Source organism: Neltuma alba, unplaced genomic scaffold (genome assembly GCF_004799145.2).
Source record: "Neltuma alba isolate B1F8T4 unplaced genomic scaffold, ASM479914v2 tig00010128_pilon, whole genome shotgun sequence".
NCBI classification, from domain to species: domain Eukaryota; kingdom Viridiplantae; phylum Streptophyta; class Magnoliopsida; order Fabales; family Fabaceae; genus Neltuma; species Neltuma alba.
The window spans coordinates 464414-486816 of record NW_021635079.1 but is presented as its reverse complement, the minus strand read 5'-3'; the positions used below and the strand labels follow the sequence as shown (position 1 = coordinate 486816).

Here is a 22403-nt window from a genome sequence, read left to right as displayed (position 1 = left end):
AAGGGCATAACTCTTTCCACAAAATTCCAAATTTAATGATCTACCACTTGATTTAAAGCTAAAAAATATTATCTATTAGTCTGCCAAATTTCAAATCCAGATTCGAACATGTGCTATTTATTTCGTATGCACCAAATTTGGTCCTTTTTAGTCAAAGGTTATCCCCTAACTGCCTTTGTTTTGGCTCTTTCATAACTTTTTACCCATCCTTAATCATTTGGGGCTTAACACAAGCTTGAACATACATTCTACTATGCTTTTACATATTTAAACATAGACATACATGCTTGGCTTCCCTTAGGAGCTATTATCCAACAAACATTTCCAAAATCATAATATTACATAACAAGTTCCAAAATTTACACTAGGGTACATTAATTGTTCATTAGGCCTCTGGGATAATTTCTTTGCCTTTGCCCTTGCTTGCACTTCCTCCTAGATGATGTTAAACATAAGATTGAGATTTCAAAGAAATCCCAGTAGCACAAAATCACACTTATCATGCATTGTTGCAACACTACGTGCAATGCCTTTGTGCATTTATCTTATTCATGTGTTCATGCTTTTATGCCATGGAAAGTAAGCTATCATACACATATTCAGTGGACATAATGCCAAGGCAACATAATTCAAACATCGCAATCAACATTTGCAATAAAGCTTAGTCACATCATGGCACACATTGCACACATACACTTTAACACATCAATGTAAGCAAGAAAGCAATCAAATGTAATTCAATGCTACCTTTTGGTACTTGGTCCTTGATTTCCTTTAAGTTCAAGATGTTTTCTTGAGGAATTGGCAAGGTACCTAACAAACCAACACCAATGCCAATCATTCAACAATTATTCAAACACATTCCCTATTACTTAAACATTAAACCCTTTTTCTTGGGATTTTTGGCCTAATTGTTTTCCTTTTGATTCAAGAAACCTCCTTGGCCATCCCTACATGGTTTTTCATGGAGAATTCAAATATTAAATCAAATTTTACAAAATTAAATCCCTTCCTCAAATTCTGATCAAAAGAGAAACGAATTTTTTACAAAGAAAGATGTCAAAATTTCCAACTTGATTTTTAATGCTTCCAAATTCAATTCCTCCATATAACCCTACACAAAAATGCCCAAGGAGTTCAATGGAAGCATCATATCCATCAAAATCCAATCATAATTCCATGAATTCCAGATGGCCAAACTCCTCCCCTTAGGTTCATAAATTTCCACATTTGATTCCAATGAATTTAAACATACTTCCATAGCATAGTCCTACACAAAATCACATTTTAAATCCATTGGAACCATTAAAACTTATTGAAACAATTCCTACCCTTGAGTTCTTGAGTTGGCTGAACTGAAAAGTCATAGTTCCTAGGGTAATTTTAAAAATTATTTGGTCACATAATACCCGATTTCTTGCCCCCTATTAGAGAAAAATAGCTAAGGGCTTCTAAAATTTCATTTATTTTCATGATAAATCCATATTTATTCCTTGGGAATTTTTCAAGACCTCTAAGTATTTTTTTCACATTTTCTCTGAAATCGGGTCTTTACCGATAGGAATTCGGATGTAAATTCCCCATAACTTATTTCCTGCATTTTCAATGCTTGGAAAAAATTTTATAAATTCATAAATATTCCTAGGGAGTGTATCCATATTTTTCCTTGAATTTTTGGAGTCCTTAGATAATTAAAATAATTATATCACTTTAATTCCCCTTTATTTTTCCCTATTTTCCCAAAAATAATTATTTTTCTAGGAATTTTCACCAAAATTTATTTTGGGTCATTCTCACTCCCAAAACATCATAGGTGACCCAAAAACCCCTAATTCCACCTTTTTCTATTTTTAGGGAATTTTTGAAAACTTTTCTCAAAATTACCGTTTTGCCCCTAGGGATATGATAAAGTCAATTTCATCCCATTTTGGGTTTCCATGTTTTACTCATATCTTATGCTTATCAATCATATCTCATTTCTAGGGTTTCAAATTTTGGGATGTCATAGATAGCATCTGGAGAGGACATGTTGGCAACATCTTTAACCTAACCTCAAACACAAGATGATGACGAAGAGAGTGTGTATAGAGTCAATACATATCTACTTGAAGGATCAGGGGATAGTGAAGAAGATCTTGGAGGGGCTAGTGTAGGAGTTACATATGAGATAGCAAGGGTGAACTTAACAACAAATACTGCACCTAGTGGTTCAAGAAGCCATGGGAAGAGGAAGAAAGGTGAAGGGTCTAGTAGGCAGAAAAAGCAAAAAATTCCAGCCTCAAGTCAAATCACAGATTTAGTTAGTAGAATAGCTACTGTATCTAAGGATAGAATGGAAGTTCTAAACAAAATAAAGGAGGTACCAATTTCTGAGGTTACGGCTAAAGTGCTCTCCCTTGAGGAAATTACAAATAATTCTGATTTTTGAAACCAGTGCTTAAGATTTCTGTTGCACAAGAGTGTTCGAGAAATGGTTGTTTCACTAAAAGGACAGCCGGGATACTTGGTTGTATGGCTACAGGATATGGCATACAACCCACCATCATGGTTGAAACCCCTCTGCTTGAACTATATTTTAGGACGCATGTTATGACTTTATTTTGTCTAACTCGGACCAGAGTTGTTATTATATGTTTTTAAGTTAATGTTCATGGAACTATGAAAGTATGTAACTTGTTGACTAATTATGAATGTTTTTGAATGTTTCTAGGTTACATGTGTCGTTTATAGTGGTAATTATAACTTATGAATGTTTTTAGACTAATTTTTATGTGTTTGCATGTTTAACAGCAAAAAATATATTTATTTGTCACTTAAAAAAATTCTTATAGTTGAATTTAACCACACTCATAAATGAGATTATCTATGGCAAATTGGAACAATCAATTTATGTTTGAGTGGATAGAGGACAATGAACAGTCTCAAGAGGGGTCAGAGGAAGATGAACGATCTCAATTGATTTCCCTTTTAGATGAAGAGCTAACACAATATGAAGAAGTAGCTATATTGGTGAGTCAATATGTGATGCCTTATGTGTGTAAAGAGCCATAAAGAACTAGTCAACAAGCAGGTAATTAATGGGTGCAAGAAATTTTGCAAGACCATAAAGTTCGGTGCTATGACATGTTTCGAATATAAAAAGAAATGTTCATACGATTATGCTCTAAACTAATCAAACATGGTTTACAAAATTCTAAGTACCTGGGAGTGGAAGAAATTGTTGGTATGTTTTTTAACATAGTTGGTCATGGATAATGTAATAGGATGATTCAAGAAAGGTTTCAACATTCAGGAGAAACTGTAAGTAGGCATTTTCATAGAGAATTACAGGCTTGCCTTAGTCTATCCAGGGAATATATCAAACCACTCGATCCTATGTTTTTTGTAACTCATCCAAAAATAAAAAATGAAAAACAATATTCGCCATATTTCAATGATGCAATAGGAGCAATTGATGGCACTCATGTGTAATGTGTGGTGAGTCTTTCGAAGCAAGACAAATATATCGGGAGAAAGAGATATCCAACACAGAATGTCATGGCTGTATGTGATTGGGATATGTGCTTTACTTTTATGTTGGCAGGATGGGAAGGTACTGCACATGATACTCGTGTGTTTAACACTGCTGTCTCAACTCCAGCCCTGGTTTCCCTTATCCACCTCAAGGTATATTTTCATTAGCTTCAATTTTAATTACGTTGAATTCATTTTATATTTGCATTAATTTTACAATGTCAACATAATTTCATGATCTATTAGGGAAGTATTATTTGGTCGACGCTGGCTATCCAACTCCACCAGGATATCTTGGTCTGTATAGATGTGAGCGCTATCATCTTCCAAACTTCAGGCGACAACCGAGATTTGAAAATTATAACGAAATCTTCAATTATTGTCATTCAAGTTTGAGATGCGCTATAGAGAGGACTTTTGGGGTGTGGAAGAATAAGTTTCGCATCTTAGAGAAGATGCCCAAATACAAGTATAAAACTCAAGTCCAAATAGTTTGTGCTACAATGGCTATACATAATTTTCTTCGAAGAAATTCTGAAACTGATAGAGATTTCATACAAGCTCAGTCTGAAAGTACAATGAAGACAATGATGATCAAGCTAGTAAGACATCCTCTTCAAATTTACCTAAATCAAGACAAATGAATCATGTGCGTGACACAATCAGAGACCAAATTGTATTGAGTATGGCATCCAATTAGTTATATGACGTATTTAGTTTAAAAATACTATGTTTGTATGATTTCTAATTTATATATTTATCCATTACATATATTTAATTAAGTATTTTATTATTTTTCAATTTCCTTCTAATAATAACTTAATTTTTTTGTTTTTAATAATTTTATTTTCAATACTTCTTTTAAAATGGTCACATTATATATATAATTTCTTTATAATAATAAATTAAATTTCCTTATTTTTAATAATTTTATTTTCATTACTTCTTTTAAAATGGTCACATTATATATATATATATATATATCTAATATTAGATATATACTATTTAATAAAATTCATGTCCTTTTAAGTCATTTTACATCCAAACTTACTTTTATATTTATCATCCAAACAAGTTTCAGCTTTTCAAATTGATTTTTTTTCAAAATCCAAGCCAAACATAAATCACATTACCCTATCTAACTTTTACTCAATTTGACTTCTGTAAAAGTCAGATTGAAAAAAAGTTATTTCTACCACTGCTATCCCAAACATACCCTTAGTTATTAAACTCCAACTGCGCACATGTTCATAGAATGCAAGTGCAACAGGGTCAAAAAGTCAGCGTGGCTTAGTAAATGAAGACGAATTGACAAAGTATGTTGGCCATTTTACGACAAGGCATATTAATTAGAGAGTAAATTAATTCGTGAGAGTTAATCAATGTGGTTCACATGCAAAGGAAAGCTCAAGTGGGATTGATGTGCTATATATGTAGAAGAAACAGTTGACTAGCCTAAGCAAACTCAACAAGTTGGTGTTGGTAAACAGAGAGGAAAAAAGAGAGGTTGGCCATTCATTAACTTTTAAATTCCATCACTGTCTCATACATACATACATATATATATATATATATATATCACGCTAATATTAGCTCTCGTGATGACATGAACCACTAATAAGCTAACTTATTATACTATGTCAATAACTTGTGCGTATTCTCGTATGCGAAGTAGCTTAATTGATAAGCTTGGAGGGCATACAATAACTTAGTTGAAGTTCACCAGAGATCGATAAGTCTGACCAGGACTCCACCCTGCCGGTATCACATTGCTTGCCTCGACGGTGTTCTGAGAGTCCGGTGACTCTGGTGCGGTTAGCCGGACAGAGAACGGTGCCTGAAGCGGTGAGCCAGAGTTGAGCTTCCAGACTGCACCCCAGGATTGTTCCATGGGGCGCCATGATGCTGAGCCCTCACCTTCCTTCAGTTCAACGTTGGCAAGGCCGTTACCATTCTCATATTGTATCACAACAGCAAAATAATAGGGATTTGATCCGGAGTCCACTTTGAATTCTATATTAGTCCCTGGGAAGTTGCATTTAACACTGCAAATTGCCAAAATCTCTATTTTTCAATCACAAATATTGCGAATACAAGTATAATAATAATAATTTCCCGTCAAATATGTTGGAAATCTCTGCAATTAATATATGGACCTTATTTTGGCAAGAATTATACAGTTGATTTTAAATTATATATGATTCAGCTCGATGAAGACAAAATTACTGATAGTTTTCTGACAAAATATTATTAGTAATCGCTAATTAAATCTGGCATCACCAACATCCGGTGAAAAGTATTTCGAAATGGAGTATTTTTATCTATCACTGTCACACACACACACAAACACACATAATGCTAGAATTCTACAATCTATCACGCGTGCTACAGTAAAACATTCACGTGTCTCTCTCACCAAGTAATACAATAGTGGAATCAATCATTAAAACTTAATAATAGACATATGACTCGCAGACATTGCTCATCTCACTATGTATGTATACACACAACAACAATAAGCTTTATCAGTCATTTTTCATAAATTGCATGGTGTCATTTTACTCTATCAATAATCAATTCTTTGAATAATTAGTAATAAAAAAAAAGTGTTACTTAATAACTTCATATTGAGTAGTGTTTTAAAGGATTTTTTTTTTTTTGGCCATCAATGGATTTAATAATTTTCTGTTGCTTAGAAGTATCCTCCTAACTATTGAAGGCAATCCTATTTAGTTGAGCACTAAATATGGGCATATCACTTAAACAAAATTTTGATCATTAGTTTACCACATTATAAGAGACTAACCTTTTCCACTAGACTCAACTCCCAGTTGATGATTTAATAACTTTATTTCATGGAGATTAAAACTTATTACCTTCTATATTGAATCTCCAACTTGCCAGCATTGCGTAGTTGATCTTCTTTACCAGAAACAGCCATGGCACCAAAAGCAGTGCCACTCATATCAAAGTGAAATCTCTGATCAGAACCACACCCAGGACACTCATCAGTGATCACAACAATCACTGGGTTACCTGAACATGCTGGATTTGACGAGCACTTCACCTAAAAAATACATCAAAATTAATTAATTATATATATTAATTCATAAGTAATTTCCATTACATGAAGACATAATTAAAATGATAAAAAGATTTTGTACCTCATAACACCCTCCACAGCCTTTTCCTGATTTATATATAGGCGAGCCTCCCGCTGATATCATTGAAGAAAATGGAGGTTTTCCGACAGAATCGCCATATCCACAAGCACCACCTGCACACAAATGATTTAGATTATAATATTTCTTATAGTAAAGCTCCATTTGTGCGTGAGAATAATATATTTACATTTGTTTTGTTTTACCTTCACTTCCATTCCCGATAGGACTTCCGTACCACGTAGCATCTGCCGGAGACCAATCGGAATCGGAAATGTAAGATGAAGAGTTAAGAAACTTTCTAGGCATTGAGCAAGAAGAAGCGCTCGCTATGAGCAAGAATGAAAAGAAAGCCACAAGAGGATTGAAAAATTGAGAGATTAATGGAAGCTGAAGAGTGAAAAGAGCCATATTATCAGAGAGCTAATTAAATGGACCAATGGGATTTTTGTTGATTTGTGATTTAGTGCTAATGACGATGACGATAATGGTATTTATAGAGAACTGCATGAAAAAGTAGAATATTAAAGAATTTGAAAAACCCAATATTTTGAACTTATTCGTTTGAGGAACAAGACAAATTTGAGATGCACACAATTCCTCCACGTATTTTTCGTTTGATTCTGATTGGGTTGTGTGTGTGGGGTGCATTTATTATACCAAACCACCTTCCCATGAACAATTATTTATGGATGATCGTGTATTTGGAAAATAAAGTCAATTTTCATTCGTGGTTTAAATTATTAATTTAATTTGCTCGAATTCAATTTGTGATTTTAATGGTTGACTTCAGCTTGATTTAATTTATATTTATCTCTAATTGCAGTTATCTCGCCTCCATCAAATCCCCTAATTAATAGTTGACTTCGGCTTGATTTAATTTATTCAACTTATTAGGCCAGAGAATTTTTTTTTTTTTTATCAAATCAATTAAGGGTGAGGTGAAGTGCCATATGGTGTTTAGATAATCTATTTGTGGGATGAAATACAATTTAAAAGCCCATTGCAAACGTAAATAAGTAGGAATAATTTATTCCTTTTAAGCACATCATCGCGTTAGTGATTATGATGTAGAATATCCTACAGATCGAACTGTAATAATTCTTCAACTTTTGACCTGCCAACGATATGGATTTTTGAATGAAAATTTATTTGAATAAAGAGTATAAAAATTATAACCATACAATATCTTGATACTTGTGAAAATTTATGTTAATAACTCCATGTTAATTGTCCCTTGTAATTCTTTAAATAAATTACAATTTACAAGGCTTTAGGGATTTCGAGTACAAAAATTGTACAAATTTAGTTGCTACTACTCCGTCTTTTATTATAAGATTATTTTAACTAAATTGCGCAGTTTAAAAAAACAGTTAAAATTAATTAAAAGCAATTAATATGTAGCAAATACAATTTTTTTTCCAAATATACTCTTATATATAAATGGATAGATGTGAGAGAGTAATGATGAGATTAATGAAGAAAGAATGTATTAAATGCATTAAACTAGGAGTAAAATAGGTAATAACACATTAAATGTTCAGACAAACCTATTCAAAAAACTGGATCTTATAATAAGAGACAGATGAAGTAATTATCTAGAATGAATGAATAATCCTTGTTACAAGTAACCAAGTGGGGTATTCATTACATCTTTTCGAGATTGTCCCCACGTAAAGTTTGATGCAATTTTCCTTTTTTGTTTATTAAGATGTAATTAACGGCTTGAAAATAAGGATAAATTTTGAAAAAATCATTTTCAAACAAATTTAATGACTTAATCACTCTCATTATATTGGTTCTTGTAAACTAATTAAAGATGTCTTATAATAGGAAACAAAGGCCACGATCACATTCCATGCTCATCAAAAAGATAAGAAAGAAGTGCTCATCTTAATCTAAATTGTTTAGATTGATTTTATATGGTCCAAATTTAATTTAAATAGTTTTTGTATTTTAAATAATTTTTGTTTGAACAAATACTTTAAACTAAAGATAATCTCATAATTGATATTTCTTAAAAAATAAATTAACTATTGAAAAAATTATAAATTATAAATATGAACCATCCAAACCATATTTTGAATGGTCTGGATTTCATGAGCACATGGTGCTCACTACTGTAATGAGCACACAATGAGGACCTGGAAACGAAAAAAAAGAAAACTATGCAAGAGTCAAGCCTTCATAGGTGAACACTTCTTGACACTTCAATTCGAAATATGCCGCTCAATAAAAAGTATTCTTACTTTTAAATAATTCTGAAAAGTTATATTGTGTGCAATAAGCTATTGGAGAGTGTCGAATCCCATTTTATTCCTATGTAAACCTTCAAATTGCTAGTTCAGTGTCCGAAATTTCTGATGATAAGGTTGTGAATTAGTTCTGATATCTATGTAAAGACAATATATTCCTGTGATGCATGAGAATTGAGAAGTGCATTAAACTTTAAAGATTTCTTAATACTGGTCGATGACTCAAGTTAATTAAAATCAAATACTCCTAAATGTGATTGTTAATTTCTATATATAGTGAAAGAACCATGGCCAAATTAGGTAACTCACACGTTTTGTTGACATTTTGCCACTAAGTTTTGATTTCTTACTAGCTTTACATTTAATCTCCGTAAAAGATTCTCATTGGACATTTATTTTTATGAGAAATACCTAGCTTTTTTATCCCCAAAGCTTCAACTATTAACAACAATAACAAGAAGTTTGACCACATCATGTGTGCACGGTGTGGTCATTTACATGGATCTTATTACGTTAGCTCGTGTGTTCTATAGACAACTAATTCTTTAGATAACTTGGTTAAATGGCATTAAATCCTTCACGCAGTAAATTTAATTAATTTTTTGGTTTCATATGACATATATTATCAAAAATTAATTAGATAATATTACCTCATATCTTTAATATAAGAGTTAGTTGACTAATTTAAGTAGATTAAAAAAATTAGTTAAGTTGATTATTTAAAATAAATAGGTATTATCTTTTCTAAAGTATCATTATTAATCAAGTGTATTAGTTAAAACTATCATTATTATAAGGACTATCTTTAAAAAAATAAATAAATATAAAAAAATGTAGATAAGGTCTTATATTTAAGACTAAAATAAAAATCAAATGAGCTCTTATATTAAGGCGGATAGGAGGTAATAAATTTTAACTTTGGTCAACATGGTTCTATATAAATGCTAAGATTGACTTAATTAAACGCAATATTGTTTGTGCTCATGCAATTGTCAATATTATTTTCACCCATAAATTTTTTAATATTTATGCCAACCGCTTTCTAAAGCCACGTTGCACCTACCTAATTAAAATATTATATGATATTCTCATCTATTATATAAACATATATGCCTTTAGATTTTTATATGAAACGGTAAAAAAGTGACTTAAAAGTAACATTTTAAATTAAAACATGAATTACTAAAAGTTATTACTTAATTTTAAATTTAACATATTTATTTTCCAATAAATTAAAGAACGTTAAATTAATTTTTTTCCATACATTTTTGTATAGCTGTCACACGCGCACACAATCAAATTTTCCATAAAGACTACTACTATGTTACTTTAATTTCGCTTTTTTTTTTTTACTTTTTTAATTATTTAAAATTAAAAGAAAATAGTTATTGTGTGCTAGTGAATACATATTTAGTAACTTGGAAAAATGCTTATTTAACACTTGATACAATTGATCACACTGATATACACACGTGAATTTTTCATCAGCATAAGTCTAATTATATATCAGTCATATCTTGATTATAAAATGTCTATATATATTTTTATAATACAGAGAGATCTTTAATTAAGCCGCTCGTTTTTGCCATCAGCCTGATAAGAGTGGAGAGAGTGGAGAATATTTTGTCATAAATTTTGATTCGGTTACAATATACTACCTCTGGTACTTAATATAAGAACTAGTTTAACTTTTAATTTTATCCTAAATATAAGACTTCAATCTACTTTGTCTCTTATATTTTTTTTTATGGTAGTCTTTATAGTAGTTACACATGTTAAATGTTTCATCAAATGTTAAAACTAATATACTTGCTTAGCAATGGTATTTTAGAAAAGATAGCACCTATTTATCATAAATAAATAACTTAACAAACTTTCTTAATATACTCAAATTAGTCAACTAGCTCTTAAGTACGACAGATAGTAATAATATATTAAACCAAATAAGCTTACAAAAAAGAAATATATTAAACCAAGTAAAGACCGAGACAAATTTGAACCCCAATAAGTCAAACCTTGATGGTAACGTGGGAAGCACATTCAATTTTGCGAGTACTAAATAGTCAACCTGAAATCGCCGGCCAGGGACGACGTCGTAATTGTTGCTTAAGAAACAAGAAAGCTCAGGCCCGAAATTTCATCCTTCCGGAGTTCGCTAATGAAGCCGTTAATGGTGGTTCTAAACCGTTGAAGCAATTTCTTAATTTCCTCTCTCACATTTTGATGTCCACGTTTACATTTTCCTCCATATCTCTTTATATACCATTGCTAAATTTGCAGCCCTAACAATTTGTTATTGTAACACTTGGGTTTAAAAACTTATTTGACCCAACTTTGAATTTTCTTGATGAGACATTGAAGCCCAATTTTCGCATGCGGAAATATCTTAATCTCGTAGGCCCAAGAAAAAATAAAAATAAAAAACTCATTCCAGCTTAAACGGATAGTTATTTGACCAAAGGAAAATGGCACATATGTTTCTTAAAACGCAAGAACCTAGGTTAAGCATGGTATTAAAACTCAACATGGATTAGGTAGTTATACTACTAGAAAAATTCTTTTTTACACCGCCTTATCTGTCCCAATTTTTGCACTAATGATGTAATAAATAAGGCAATGGTATTTTTGTAAATAATAATCACAATATTTACACTGGTTTTGAGCGCAACTAATGTAACCCTTATTACATTAACCTAACCAATGTAACTTATATTTCAAAACATTGGTTATTATAAACAACTGGTGTTTGAACTAAATAGACGAACAACTTTTGTTGTCTTTCTCCTAAAGTAACGTGTCTAAACTTGAAAGGTCACGATGTCTTGTCACCATCTAATTAAGGTCAGAACCCAACTATTCTTCCCTGCTACGGTCATTATATTCAACTATTGGCAGCCCCACAATGGTGAAGCGGCAAAAAACTATCCTAATGCGTCTTCCATTCCCTCTCCTTCACCTCACTGCATTCCCCTCCTCCTCCTCTACCTCCCTCTCCCCTTCCACCTCCACCTCCACCTCATCCGCCTCCCTTATTTGACCAGCTACTGACAAAAGTAGCTGCAATTGAACACAGCCTCGTCATGTGATCTCTCACTTCTACACCCTCAACAACAAAGTCAACCTCCTACTCAATAACGAAGGCATCGAGTATGATATTTGAGATGACCTTTCTGCTACCTCCGCAAAGAAGAAGATTAAAAAACCCCATCCCCCTCCTATTACTCTAGCTAATAAGGAATAGGAGGATTTTTTTGTAAAAAAATGTAATCGTTTTTGTTTTGAAATATTTTGTAAGAGCCCGTGTGCCTCCAATCGCATATATAATATAAATATTGCTATTTTATAATCTAATTTGTCCATTTTGTTTCATGTTATTATCATTTATTTTCACATTTTACTCATGTTTAACTATGATAATAGCAAGCTCTAAAACTTTACTAGTCTAAAGAACACGAACTGGTAATTTTTTGAGTTTTGGTTGAATAATATTTACACCAATTGTGATGAAAACTAATTTAGTAATAAACATTTATACTAGCTCTATTGTGTCTAATGTAATATGTAAATGCAATACCGGACTCTAGGTATAACCAAGGTAAATCTTCTACCCTAGCTATATAAGGGCTCACCCACCCTTAGTTTCGCAACCTCAAAAAACACTCTTGGTGTGTGCTCTTTCCCTCTGTCTCTGTTGCCATCGTCATTCTAGTCTCACCATAAGTAATATTGTGACCATTTTATTTCTCATCTAAGCTATTTGCCTAAATCCTAATACCCATGCTTGTTTTGATCTGGATCCTCATCTTCACCATTGATCACACGATGCACTCCCTCTCAGCTTAGGTAACTCATTTCTTCACTCATTTTTGTTGTTGACATTGATGTTTTTGCAGTTAGTATTGTTTATTTTTTTCCGTTAACATGCTAGTTGGTAACTTGCTATTTGTGCATTAGCGTTACTATTCTTACTGGCTAGTTGTTAATAAATAGCATTTGACTCTTTTTTTTTTTTTAAGTTTAGTTATTAATAACTAGCATTAGACTTTCCTTCCGAAGTTTATTTTTGTTTGGTTGCTTTATCCCTAGTTTGAGAGGGTTTGGATTGGAATTTAAGCACGAATTATACTTGTAAAAGATATTCACTTCTTAGACTAGAGGTCTAAGAAGTGGACCTTTTTTTCTTTAAATTTCCAATAGCAGTTGGTATCATAGCTAGTGTCAAAAGTAACATTCTCTACATTGATTATCCACCGGTGTAAAAATCAATGTAAAAAGTGGGGACTTATAGCATCAGTCATTTCTACATTGGCTGTATTGTCATGTGTCGAAGGCTTATTTTAACTAGTGTAAAAGTCTTTTTTTTTAAGTAATATTAAACCAATGAACTAGTTAATCAACTAGTCTAAGTTTCGGATAAGCCAGCAAGGCCAGATTTTATATATTTTTCTCTTATTATTGAGCCTAAAATTATGTCATTTATGTTTAAAAATAAATAGTGCGGTATATTTGTGCTTTAATATTCTTCTGGTCTCTAATATAGGACCTAATTGTTGAGTTGGTTTTAGTCCTAAATATAACACTCATTTCTCATATTTATCAATTTTCTCTAAATTACCCCTATAGATACTCCCTCAACCATAATCAAGTAAAAAAGAGAGATGAGGTATTAAGAAATATGATTATGGTGTTTTAGGAAAAATGTGTCACATTTTTTATAATTAACTAACTTACCTAACTTCCTTAATCTAATCAAGTTAGTTAAATAGGTCTTATATTAAGAACCAGAGGAGTAAATCTATTTTGTTAAATTATGTGTGGTTTATACATGAAAGTTTCATTTATTTGTGAACTAATGCCTTTTTATTCAAATATTATTCTTTTTAGGGTTATATCATTAATACAGAAAAAAAATGATTTAGACTACCTTTCTAAACTAATCATGAAGGAGATGGCTTGAAAAGTGTGATCGATGACATTTTTTAAAATATTATTTAGCTTTTTAGGCCAGTTTCTAAAACACATGGTCTATATGTAATATACTTTTTAAACTGATGATATAGACAATTAGTTTAAAAGGCTTTAGTTGGTTGTTATATGCTTTGAAATTTTATTTTGATCCAAAAGATCTTTGAGTGGTAAAGTTTCAGTGCTCTATTTATAGCTACTAAATTTATATTTATTTTTTGAGATATAGGCATACCAATATAGAGACAGGCTTAAAAAATTGATGTAGTAGGATATGAACAATGAACTAGAAAATAGCTTTGCTTTTTTTTTTTTATGATTGGTGTTTGATATTTGATATTTGGAACTAATAGTGTAGCATTTTTATTTTTTCATGCATTTTGATGTATTTTCTCATGGACTCTTTGCAGGTTTTTGCATGTGCTTTTGTGGTCATACACACATATGTCATCAAATCTTCCATAATTTATTTTGTTTCTCTGAGTCTTTTTTTGGTTGTTTTCCCATGTAGAGATGACTTAGACGATTCTTACGTGTTGGATGTATCTATCGACCATAACCCAACTACCAGTACAGGGGTGCTAATAATTCTCTTTTTCTTTTTTTTTTTTGCGAGCATAATTAACATCAAAGGTAGAGACTCTTAGGTTGAACCAAGCTCACTAATCTTCTGCATTCCAATCCTTCTAATATTAAAACGGAACAAAGCATGCATTCTAATTATACCCCTTGCTTTGGATGGTAAGAGGTAGAGGTGGTAAAATAGATTAGCCTACTAGTTACAGGCCAGCCTGCTATGGGCTTGAGACCATGCAAGCCAATCCTAAAAGGACTGCCTCCTGGTGGGCTCACATTTTGCCATCCCGTCCCACCAAAGGGTGGGTTGGCACCTGCCAACCTCCATTTTTTTTAAAATTTTTTTGTTACATATATATTTAAAAAATTTTTAAATTAAATTATAAATTTTTATAGATTAAATTCTTCCTATTCTTATATTTTCATATAATTATATGATTAAAATGATCTCAAAAGTTGAAATATAAATATATAATTCATTATTAATAACTATTTTATTAGTATAAAAATAGTAAAACAATAAAGAAAATAAGAAATCAAATTTAGAATCAAAGTCTCTAACAAAATACAAAGTTATATGTAAATTAAGTAAAGAAGATAAAACCTTTTCTTATTAAAATAAAATAATTAAAAAAAAAAGGCAACGAGCTAGTCTGCAGGTAGGCGAGCTAGTCTGTGGCAGGCTGCGGGTTGGGGGGTCTGTGGTAGGCTGCAAGTCAAGTCTTATGGCGGGTTTGCAGATTGAGCCTTCGGTTCTAGTAAAAGGGATTTTTTTTTTTATGAAGTTGAGTACATAACACCTTGCCCATGGTCTCTTATTAGAGGTTTTTTTTAATACAAGGTCTCTTATTAGAGTTGTTTAGTTGACAAAAAAAAACCACAAGTTATAAATGACCCAAAAGACAAACCACAAGTTATAAAGGACCCAAAAGACATGAACTTTTTAAATAACTTGGAATATTTCTCCTAAAGAATAAGATTTTCTTAAACACTTTGAAAATCCAAATCTTAAGTCAACCAAGTTTGTTGGTTCAAGCTCTACATTAAAATCCTGTTTAAAACTCTTGATACAAAATAGGACCTAAGTTCAAATAAACTTTGTTTGAACTAAAAATCATTTAATCTAAACTATTCTATAAGTCATATTTAGATTCAGTTATCTAAGCTAAGACTTGACTCATTCAATTTCCCTAATGCTAACTTGATTATAACAATAGAATCATAATAACACCCACAACTATTAATATATAATTACTATTATATAAATCATATTTAGATTTAGTTATCTAACCTAAGACTTGACTCATTCAATTTCCCTAATGCTAACTGGATTATAACAACAGAATCATAATAACACCCACAACTATTAATATATAATTACATAGTTGCCATCTCCATTGATAGCATTTAATTGCAAGCCATTACTGCCTTAATTTTCCTGTAGATTATCTAATTTTAAATTCAAAATATAACTATACAAGATTATATATTTAGACTAAAATTTATACAATAATTAAAATGGTGCCTTCAGCCCTTCTACCTCTCCCTCCACTTCACCAATCACATGATTTTTAATTTTCTTTTGAAATATTTGTCTTTGTTGTATATCATAGAAGAAATGGGTGAGATTCTAAAGAATCCCAATAGTAACAATTTCTATCATATAATTATGCAAGATCACAACTCAGTAAGAACAACACCTTACAAGCTGTGATAAAAAAGCAAACTATGCACATAACATATAAATAGATAAGTTGAATTAGCTGGCAAAAAAAAAAAAGATAAGTTGAATTAACTATTGCATAATCTCTTGGTAGAAAATTGCCCCATGTCTATCCGTTGCACATGGCCATGGATAATAATTCATACAAGTGAAAAATAATACATGTTCTCATGCTTAACTACAACAAAATGACATAAACAAACATGCTTCAATCAAACACAATCATATAATGGGAAAAAGCTCCTACCTTTTTTGCTTTCTTCTAAATTACCTTCTACCTACTTTTTTTTTATGATTCCTTAGTGGGTGTAGGAAAATATCAAAATCTAAAGTATTTGTGATGGTAGGTTAATACTTATTCCATCATAATCTTTTCATTTTTACTTAAATCCTATCTTAAATAAAATCTACCACCAATAAAAGTGGCATGAACACTCTTTCCTCAATGCCTCAACTTACATTCATTAGCATTAACTTATACTCATGCTACTATTCTTTGAATTCAAAATTCTTTCCTTATCTTTACAATTTCACATTTTAATTTCAATATTACAAAATTCCAGCTTTTTTCCTATGATCTCACTAGGCCAAAACATGGGGATTTGAGATGTAGATATGTACTTTTATGCTTGATGCTTCCAAGTTGTACTAGGGGTCTCTACCCACACAATTTTGCCTTTTAACTCTATTAAAAACATCAACCAAAGAAAAATTCAGCTGCAATCCTTTCAAATAATAGCTTGGCCAAAACCAGGCAAGGAGCAAGAATTGTCATTCAAGTATTTCTAAATTTGTGCCCTTAGTATTCTTCCCACATAAATTTGCATTTTAAAACCAGTGGAACTATTAGTTTCCTCAAAGATCAACTCTAACTTCATTACTTCAAATCATAACTTAGAGCCTTTAAAAATATCTCAAGTGTGGTTTAGAAATTTAGTTCACTTATGGCCCGGTTGGTTCGATTCCATGAAAGAGGATTACATGTAATCCTAACGTAAAGGTCCAATTCAAATGTTTGGTTAGGCTTATATAATGTAAAGAGGATTACATTTTTTAATAGTGATTACATCAAATGGATGTATTAGGATTACATAGCTGAGACTCATGAATGAGAATGTAGGCCTCTTGTAATTAATGACAAAAGACATTATTATCCTTATAATTTTCAAAATTGACAAGATTGGACATGTATTAAATAAGCAGAAACGCTCGCCTACTCATCCTTTCTCTTTGCTACCGCTATGGCCTACGAAAATGCTAGTTAGCACTGTCATATTGCTTGATCATCATCACATTCTGCAACTAGTGAACTGGTGAGTGTGATGTTATTAGCCATTTCTCTTTCCTCTCTCTTTTGCTCCCATATCACATGTTCTTAGATAGTGTTTCTTTCTTTTTTTCTATGTTGCATATTATTAGATTATATTAGCCATATCTCTTTGGTTGCTGTATCACATGTTGGGTTTCTTTTTTCCGATATCCTTAATGAACAAAAATGCTTTTGATTATGCTTGTGATTCTTGAGTTTTTGTCTTCATATATCATCAATGAAAAAGAAAAACTCTTTTTGCTGTTTGTCAAATTTTTTTATTCCTTATTAGATGCTCTCTTTTTTGTCCTTATCAAATACTAGGTATTGTGTTAATTTTTTAAATATACCTGTTGATGTCATCATTGGAACATGATATTATGCTCATTTTTTACATACTTTTTTTCTGGAATTTTATTTACGACTATTACTGTAGAATTTCTATGCCATAAACTTATTTTGGTTGGGTACAATTAATTATGGATCAACATAAACAACAAATCATTTTTTGCATAATGCTAGGTTGCTTTATAATTATTTACACTATTCAAAAAAGGTTTCTTAAGATGATGTTTAGTGTAGCTATGTGTAGCATTAGACATATACATGACTGGTCTTACATCCTTCATTTTCATAAGAAAAGAAGCCACCTTACGGAGATGGTACATGCATGGTTGTGATATAACTTGTTTCAACCAAACTAGAATGTATAGAACTATTTTTCTAGCTTTGTAGTGTGTTGGAGGCTATAGTTAGTCTTAAACCGACTCGACATATGTAACAGCCCTCTAACACGTGTGCATTTGGTTAATTCCAAAATAAAAGTTAATTCTTTAAAGATCAATAAAATAGTAAAGAGTTAACTAAAAACATTTAAGTAATAACCATGGCAGAGAAAATAAATCATATTATTGAAAACTACCATAGCTATATAATGACATTGCTACTCACTCTGAAAAGTCAACCATGATAGGAAGGACAAAGCTAATCCAATAGAAGTCTACTATGGTTATTAACAATTCATACCTATAACAAAGCAATAGCCACTATTCCATAATAGCAAAGATAGTTAATATATCAAGAGATAATCAACACTTGATTTTCCATGTATATATCAAATCCACCATGAAACTCTAGGATCCCAAAAATCCAACTAAACTAGTCATGAATGGGCTAGGACATTTGAAGTCCACCAAAATAACTACCACTACTGCCTATATCAATCACAACCAAAAATAAAAATAGTCACATATATCCAAAAAGGGCTCCACCCAATAGTATAAGTCCATAATGCAATGGGAAATTCAAAATATGTGAAGTATAACAAAAAAGCCCTAAAGTTTGACAATATACATCAATCAAATTATATACAATAAAAAAGAGACTATACAAAGTGGAAAGGAAAACTCAAGCCTCGAACAACTTTTTCTTAGGACCAGCACCTAAATCCTTGCCTGAAAAATATTAAATAACCACCGAGTGAGTCAAATTGACCTAATAACCACAATTCTAATTTAACAAGTATACATGAAGTGATTACAAGATAGTTAAGTGGGTAAAGTACAATTTTGAATAACATATAATGCAAATATTTTTACAGAAAACAATATATAATAATTCAAAAAGTAGTTTGCATGCACAAAACTTCATCAACCATCCTTGTAACCTCTGACAGAACCCATCGGCTATTCACACATAACAAGATTCATCTCTTTAACAAGACTACACCAAGCTCTCCGGTAATGAGGTGTAACTCGGCCAAAAATTATAGAGCTCATATCGGACTATGGGTTCCGTTTTCTTGGAATATGAAAAGGTGTCACGTCTCTTGGGTTGACCCTTGACCAAGCCAAAGGAAGGGTGATACCAAGAGCCCTAAGAATGTTGAAGCCAACCACTGGGTGCCAAGTGGCTGCTATACCACGTGGTATGAAATAACCAAACCTTCCACAATCATACTCCATCACATCATGATACAATTCCATAAGCATTTCAACAGTTCAATTTATCACAATTCAATATCCATAAATTAATTTTCATATTCAATACTCAATTTTGTTCAACATCAACAATATAATCTCAGGATAAAACAATTCATGCCCACTTAACTAACAAATTAATCAAAACATAAATTTTATATTTTTATTCCACACTTTTTATACATAAAACACTATAACATATAATGATAACATTTATAATATCAACATGTGCTTATAATCACATCAACAAGCATAGAAGATAAATTAAAAAGTAGTTACCTCAAGTTCCTAATATAAGAACTAAAATGGGATGATTTAAGACTCAAGAGTCCAAACCAAGCTCACTCTACAATAATAAATTTATAAACATGTATTAATAAAAAAATAATTAATATAACATTAAAATAGTTTATTAATTAAATCCCCACAATTGGCTTACTTAAAAAATATCTTTAGGAAAAAATAAAAATTCATTTATTCCTCCAAATAACAATTTCTAGAACTTCCCAACTCTATTTCTCTCATTCATATTATTAATAAGAATAATTCCTTCAAATCATCCAAAAGCCCTCAAAAGTGCTCACTTGATTCTTAGAGAAAAATAACCATGCATCACTATGTCTCAAATCATCATTACAATCATATTCCCTTCTTCCATTAATCATTCTCCATTCATTAGAATCAATAAAGTATAACATTTTTCCCAATTTATTCAAAACACCTAACTTTCACTAGTTAAGGTTCCTCTAAAAATCATCCACATTTATATTCCAATAAAATCCTTAACATTCAAGCATTGAATCTTCAATATAACCTCCAATGAACTAAATTAAGAGATCAAATTCAAAATTAATATCACTATCGTCACATCCCACCAAATTTAGCATTGATAGAAATGATAAAAAATTTAGTTAAGGACCAATAGGAAAAGAAGATTGGCTAAGAAAACTAAGCATGGTGCGAAACCCAAAAAGGGTCTGGAGTGGCATTTTCAAATTTATCAGTCTAGAAAGGGCAAAACAGAAAAATTTGAGAAAATTTCTAAAAAATGAAAATTAGATATTTTGAAAACTCAGTTGAGACCCATAAGGTGGAATGATTATGGAAATAAATTGTTACGAAATTTCTTGTAAACGGAGGTTTTTCAGGAAATTAGTGGGAAATTGAAGGAAAATAATTATTTTAATTAGTTAGAGACCTCAATAATTGTGGGAAAAAATGGAAAAATCATCTAAATATTTATTAGAATTTATAAAATTGGTTTTAGGCCTTGAAGTCTCAGGAATTAAGTTTAAGAAATTTATATTCCCGCAATGACATCGACATAGGCCTAATCGGAAAAAATTCAAAATAAATACCTAGAGGTGGCAAAAAATTCTAAAAATTTCCAGATCATGTTTTCATATTAAAATGTGAATTATCATGAAGAGAAATTAATTTTTGGAGGTCTAGAAAAATTATGAAATGTTACTAGTGAATAGTAACTGATAAAGTTTCGGAATGGTTTCAGATTTTGATTTGGATTGTGGGCCTTCTTTTTGGGCCAACATAAACCATTTATGGGGCCCACATTAGGCCCAATTCAAGTCCAATTTCGTGCAGCTTCTGGACAGCTCTATTTTTAATTAAATAAAATGCAAAATTAAGGGATAATTGTTGGAATAATCTAGAGCTTGGACACATGGATAGATCTGAAGCTAGGAGGCATTTGATGGCTACCAACTCACCTTATTTCAGCCATTTTGGACATCCAGAAATCAGAGGGGAAAGGCAGCTTGGTTTTTCTATAAATATCTCTTCCTAAAATACAAGAAAATGTTGGAAAAATTGGGAAAAAGAGGGGAGGTTCTGCCATTTTCATTTTTGACCAAGGGAGACTGAATTTGTAGAGGTTATGGACAAGGAATCAGTTAACTTACATCAAGGTATGGTTAAACCCTCTTATCCCTAAATTGCAAGCTAGTTTAGTTAGAGTTTTGGCTTAAAATTCTAAGGCTAGATGCTGTTCCATTTTGGTCTGATCACGGAAGGTTTAGGCAAGGATAGAAACCTTAAATATCAAGTGGAATAAGCTTGTTTAAGTGGTATATGGAATGGTTTTTGAAAGAAAATACACCTAGGGTTCTATATGTTCATTTCGGCCAAGGGGTGTTCTTGCTAGAGGAGTTTGTTTTGCATTGAATTGATGATTCCAATGGGTTTAAAAAGTATTTTTGTGATGGGATATACTAAAGGAAAGTGTGTAAAATCATTGGAATCAAAAATAAAAATTTTAGAAGCTTAAAACCCCCTATTCGGCCAAGAGGAATTCATGGGGAAGAAGTTTGATTTTCAAAAATCTGATTCCATATTTGAATTCCTCATGAAAAATTGTATAGGAATGAGTCATGAGGTTATTGATTCTTAAGGAGGAATTATTTTGTTAAAAATCCAACAAAAAGGGGCAAAAATGCCAAGTTAAAGAGAAAGTGTTATGTTTAAGTGGTTTGGCTATTAATGTGGCCTATGTTTATGCTTGATTTAATAGGCTTTGTGAGGAGGAATCAAGAAGGATCATTGTCCCTTGAGGAGACCAAATTAATCAAGTGATAAAAGGTAGCATTGAATTATAATTTGATTGTTTATCTTGCTTGTTTAATGTGATTATGTTGATTGCTTGAATTGAAGAATTTATTTGGTGATAATGGTTGACTTTATGACATTTGTTTGTGCTTTAGTCAAATGCATAGAAATATGTCAATGTAAAATTGTTGGTGTTCCTCTTTTGGTATGATACAAAATATGATTTTAGGTGACTTGAGGATGTTTAAAGTTTTATAACATGTCACATTATACTTGCTTGATTTACATGACAATTGTAATTCATTGCTACTGAGATTTCTATGAAATCTCAGCCCCTCTCAATGTATAAACAATAATAGA

The 22403-nt window shown here is 31.5% G+C and overlaps 1 protein-coding gene across 1 annotated transcript; it reads right to left on the bottom strand.

Moving 5' to 3' along the window:
• Positions 1-5221: 5221 nt before the first annotated feature.
• Positions 5222-12073, bottom strand: LOC114754318 (putative expansin-B2). The gene is made up of 5 exons (XM_028943095.1): positions 12034-12073; positions 6881-7036; positions 6678-6790; positions 6390-6580; positions 5222-5558 (listed from the first exon to the last, which is right to left on the bottom strand). The coding sequence occupies exons 1-5, from the start codon at positions 12071-12073 to the stop codon at positions 5222-5224; spliced, it is 837 nt and encodes a 278-aa protein (XP_028798928.1).
• Between the last annotated feature and the right edge of the window lie 10330 nt (positions 12074-22403).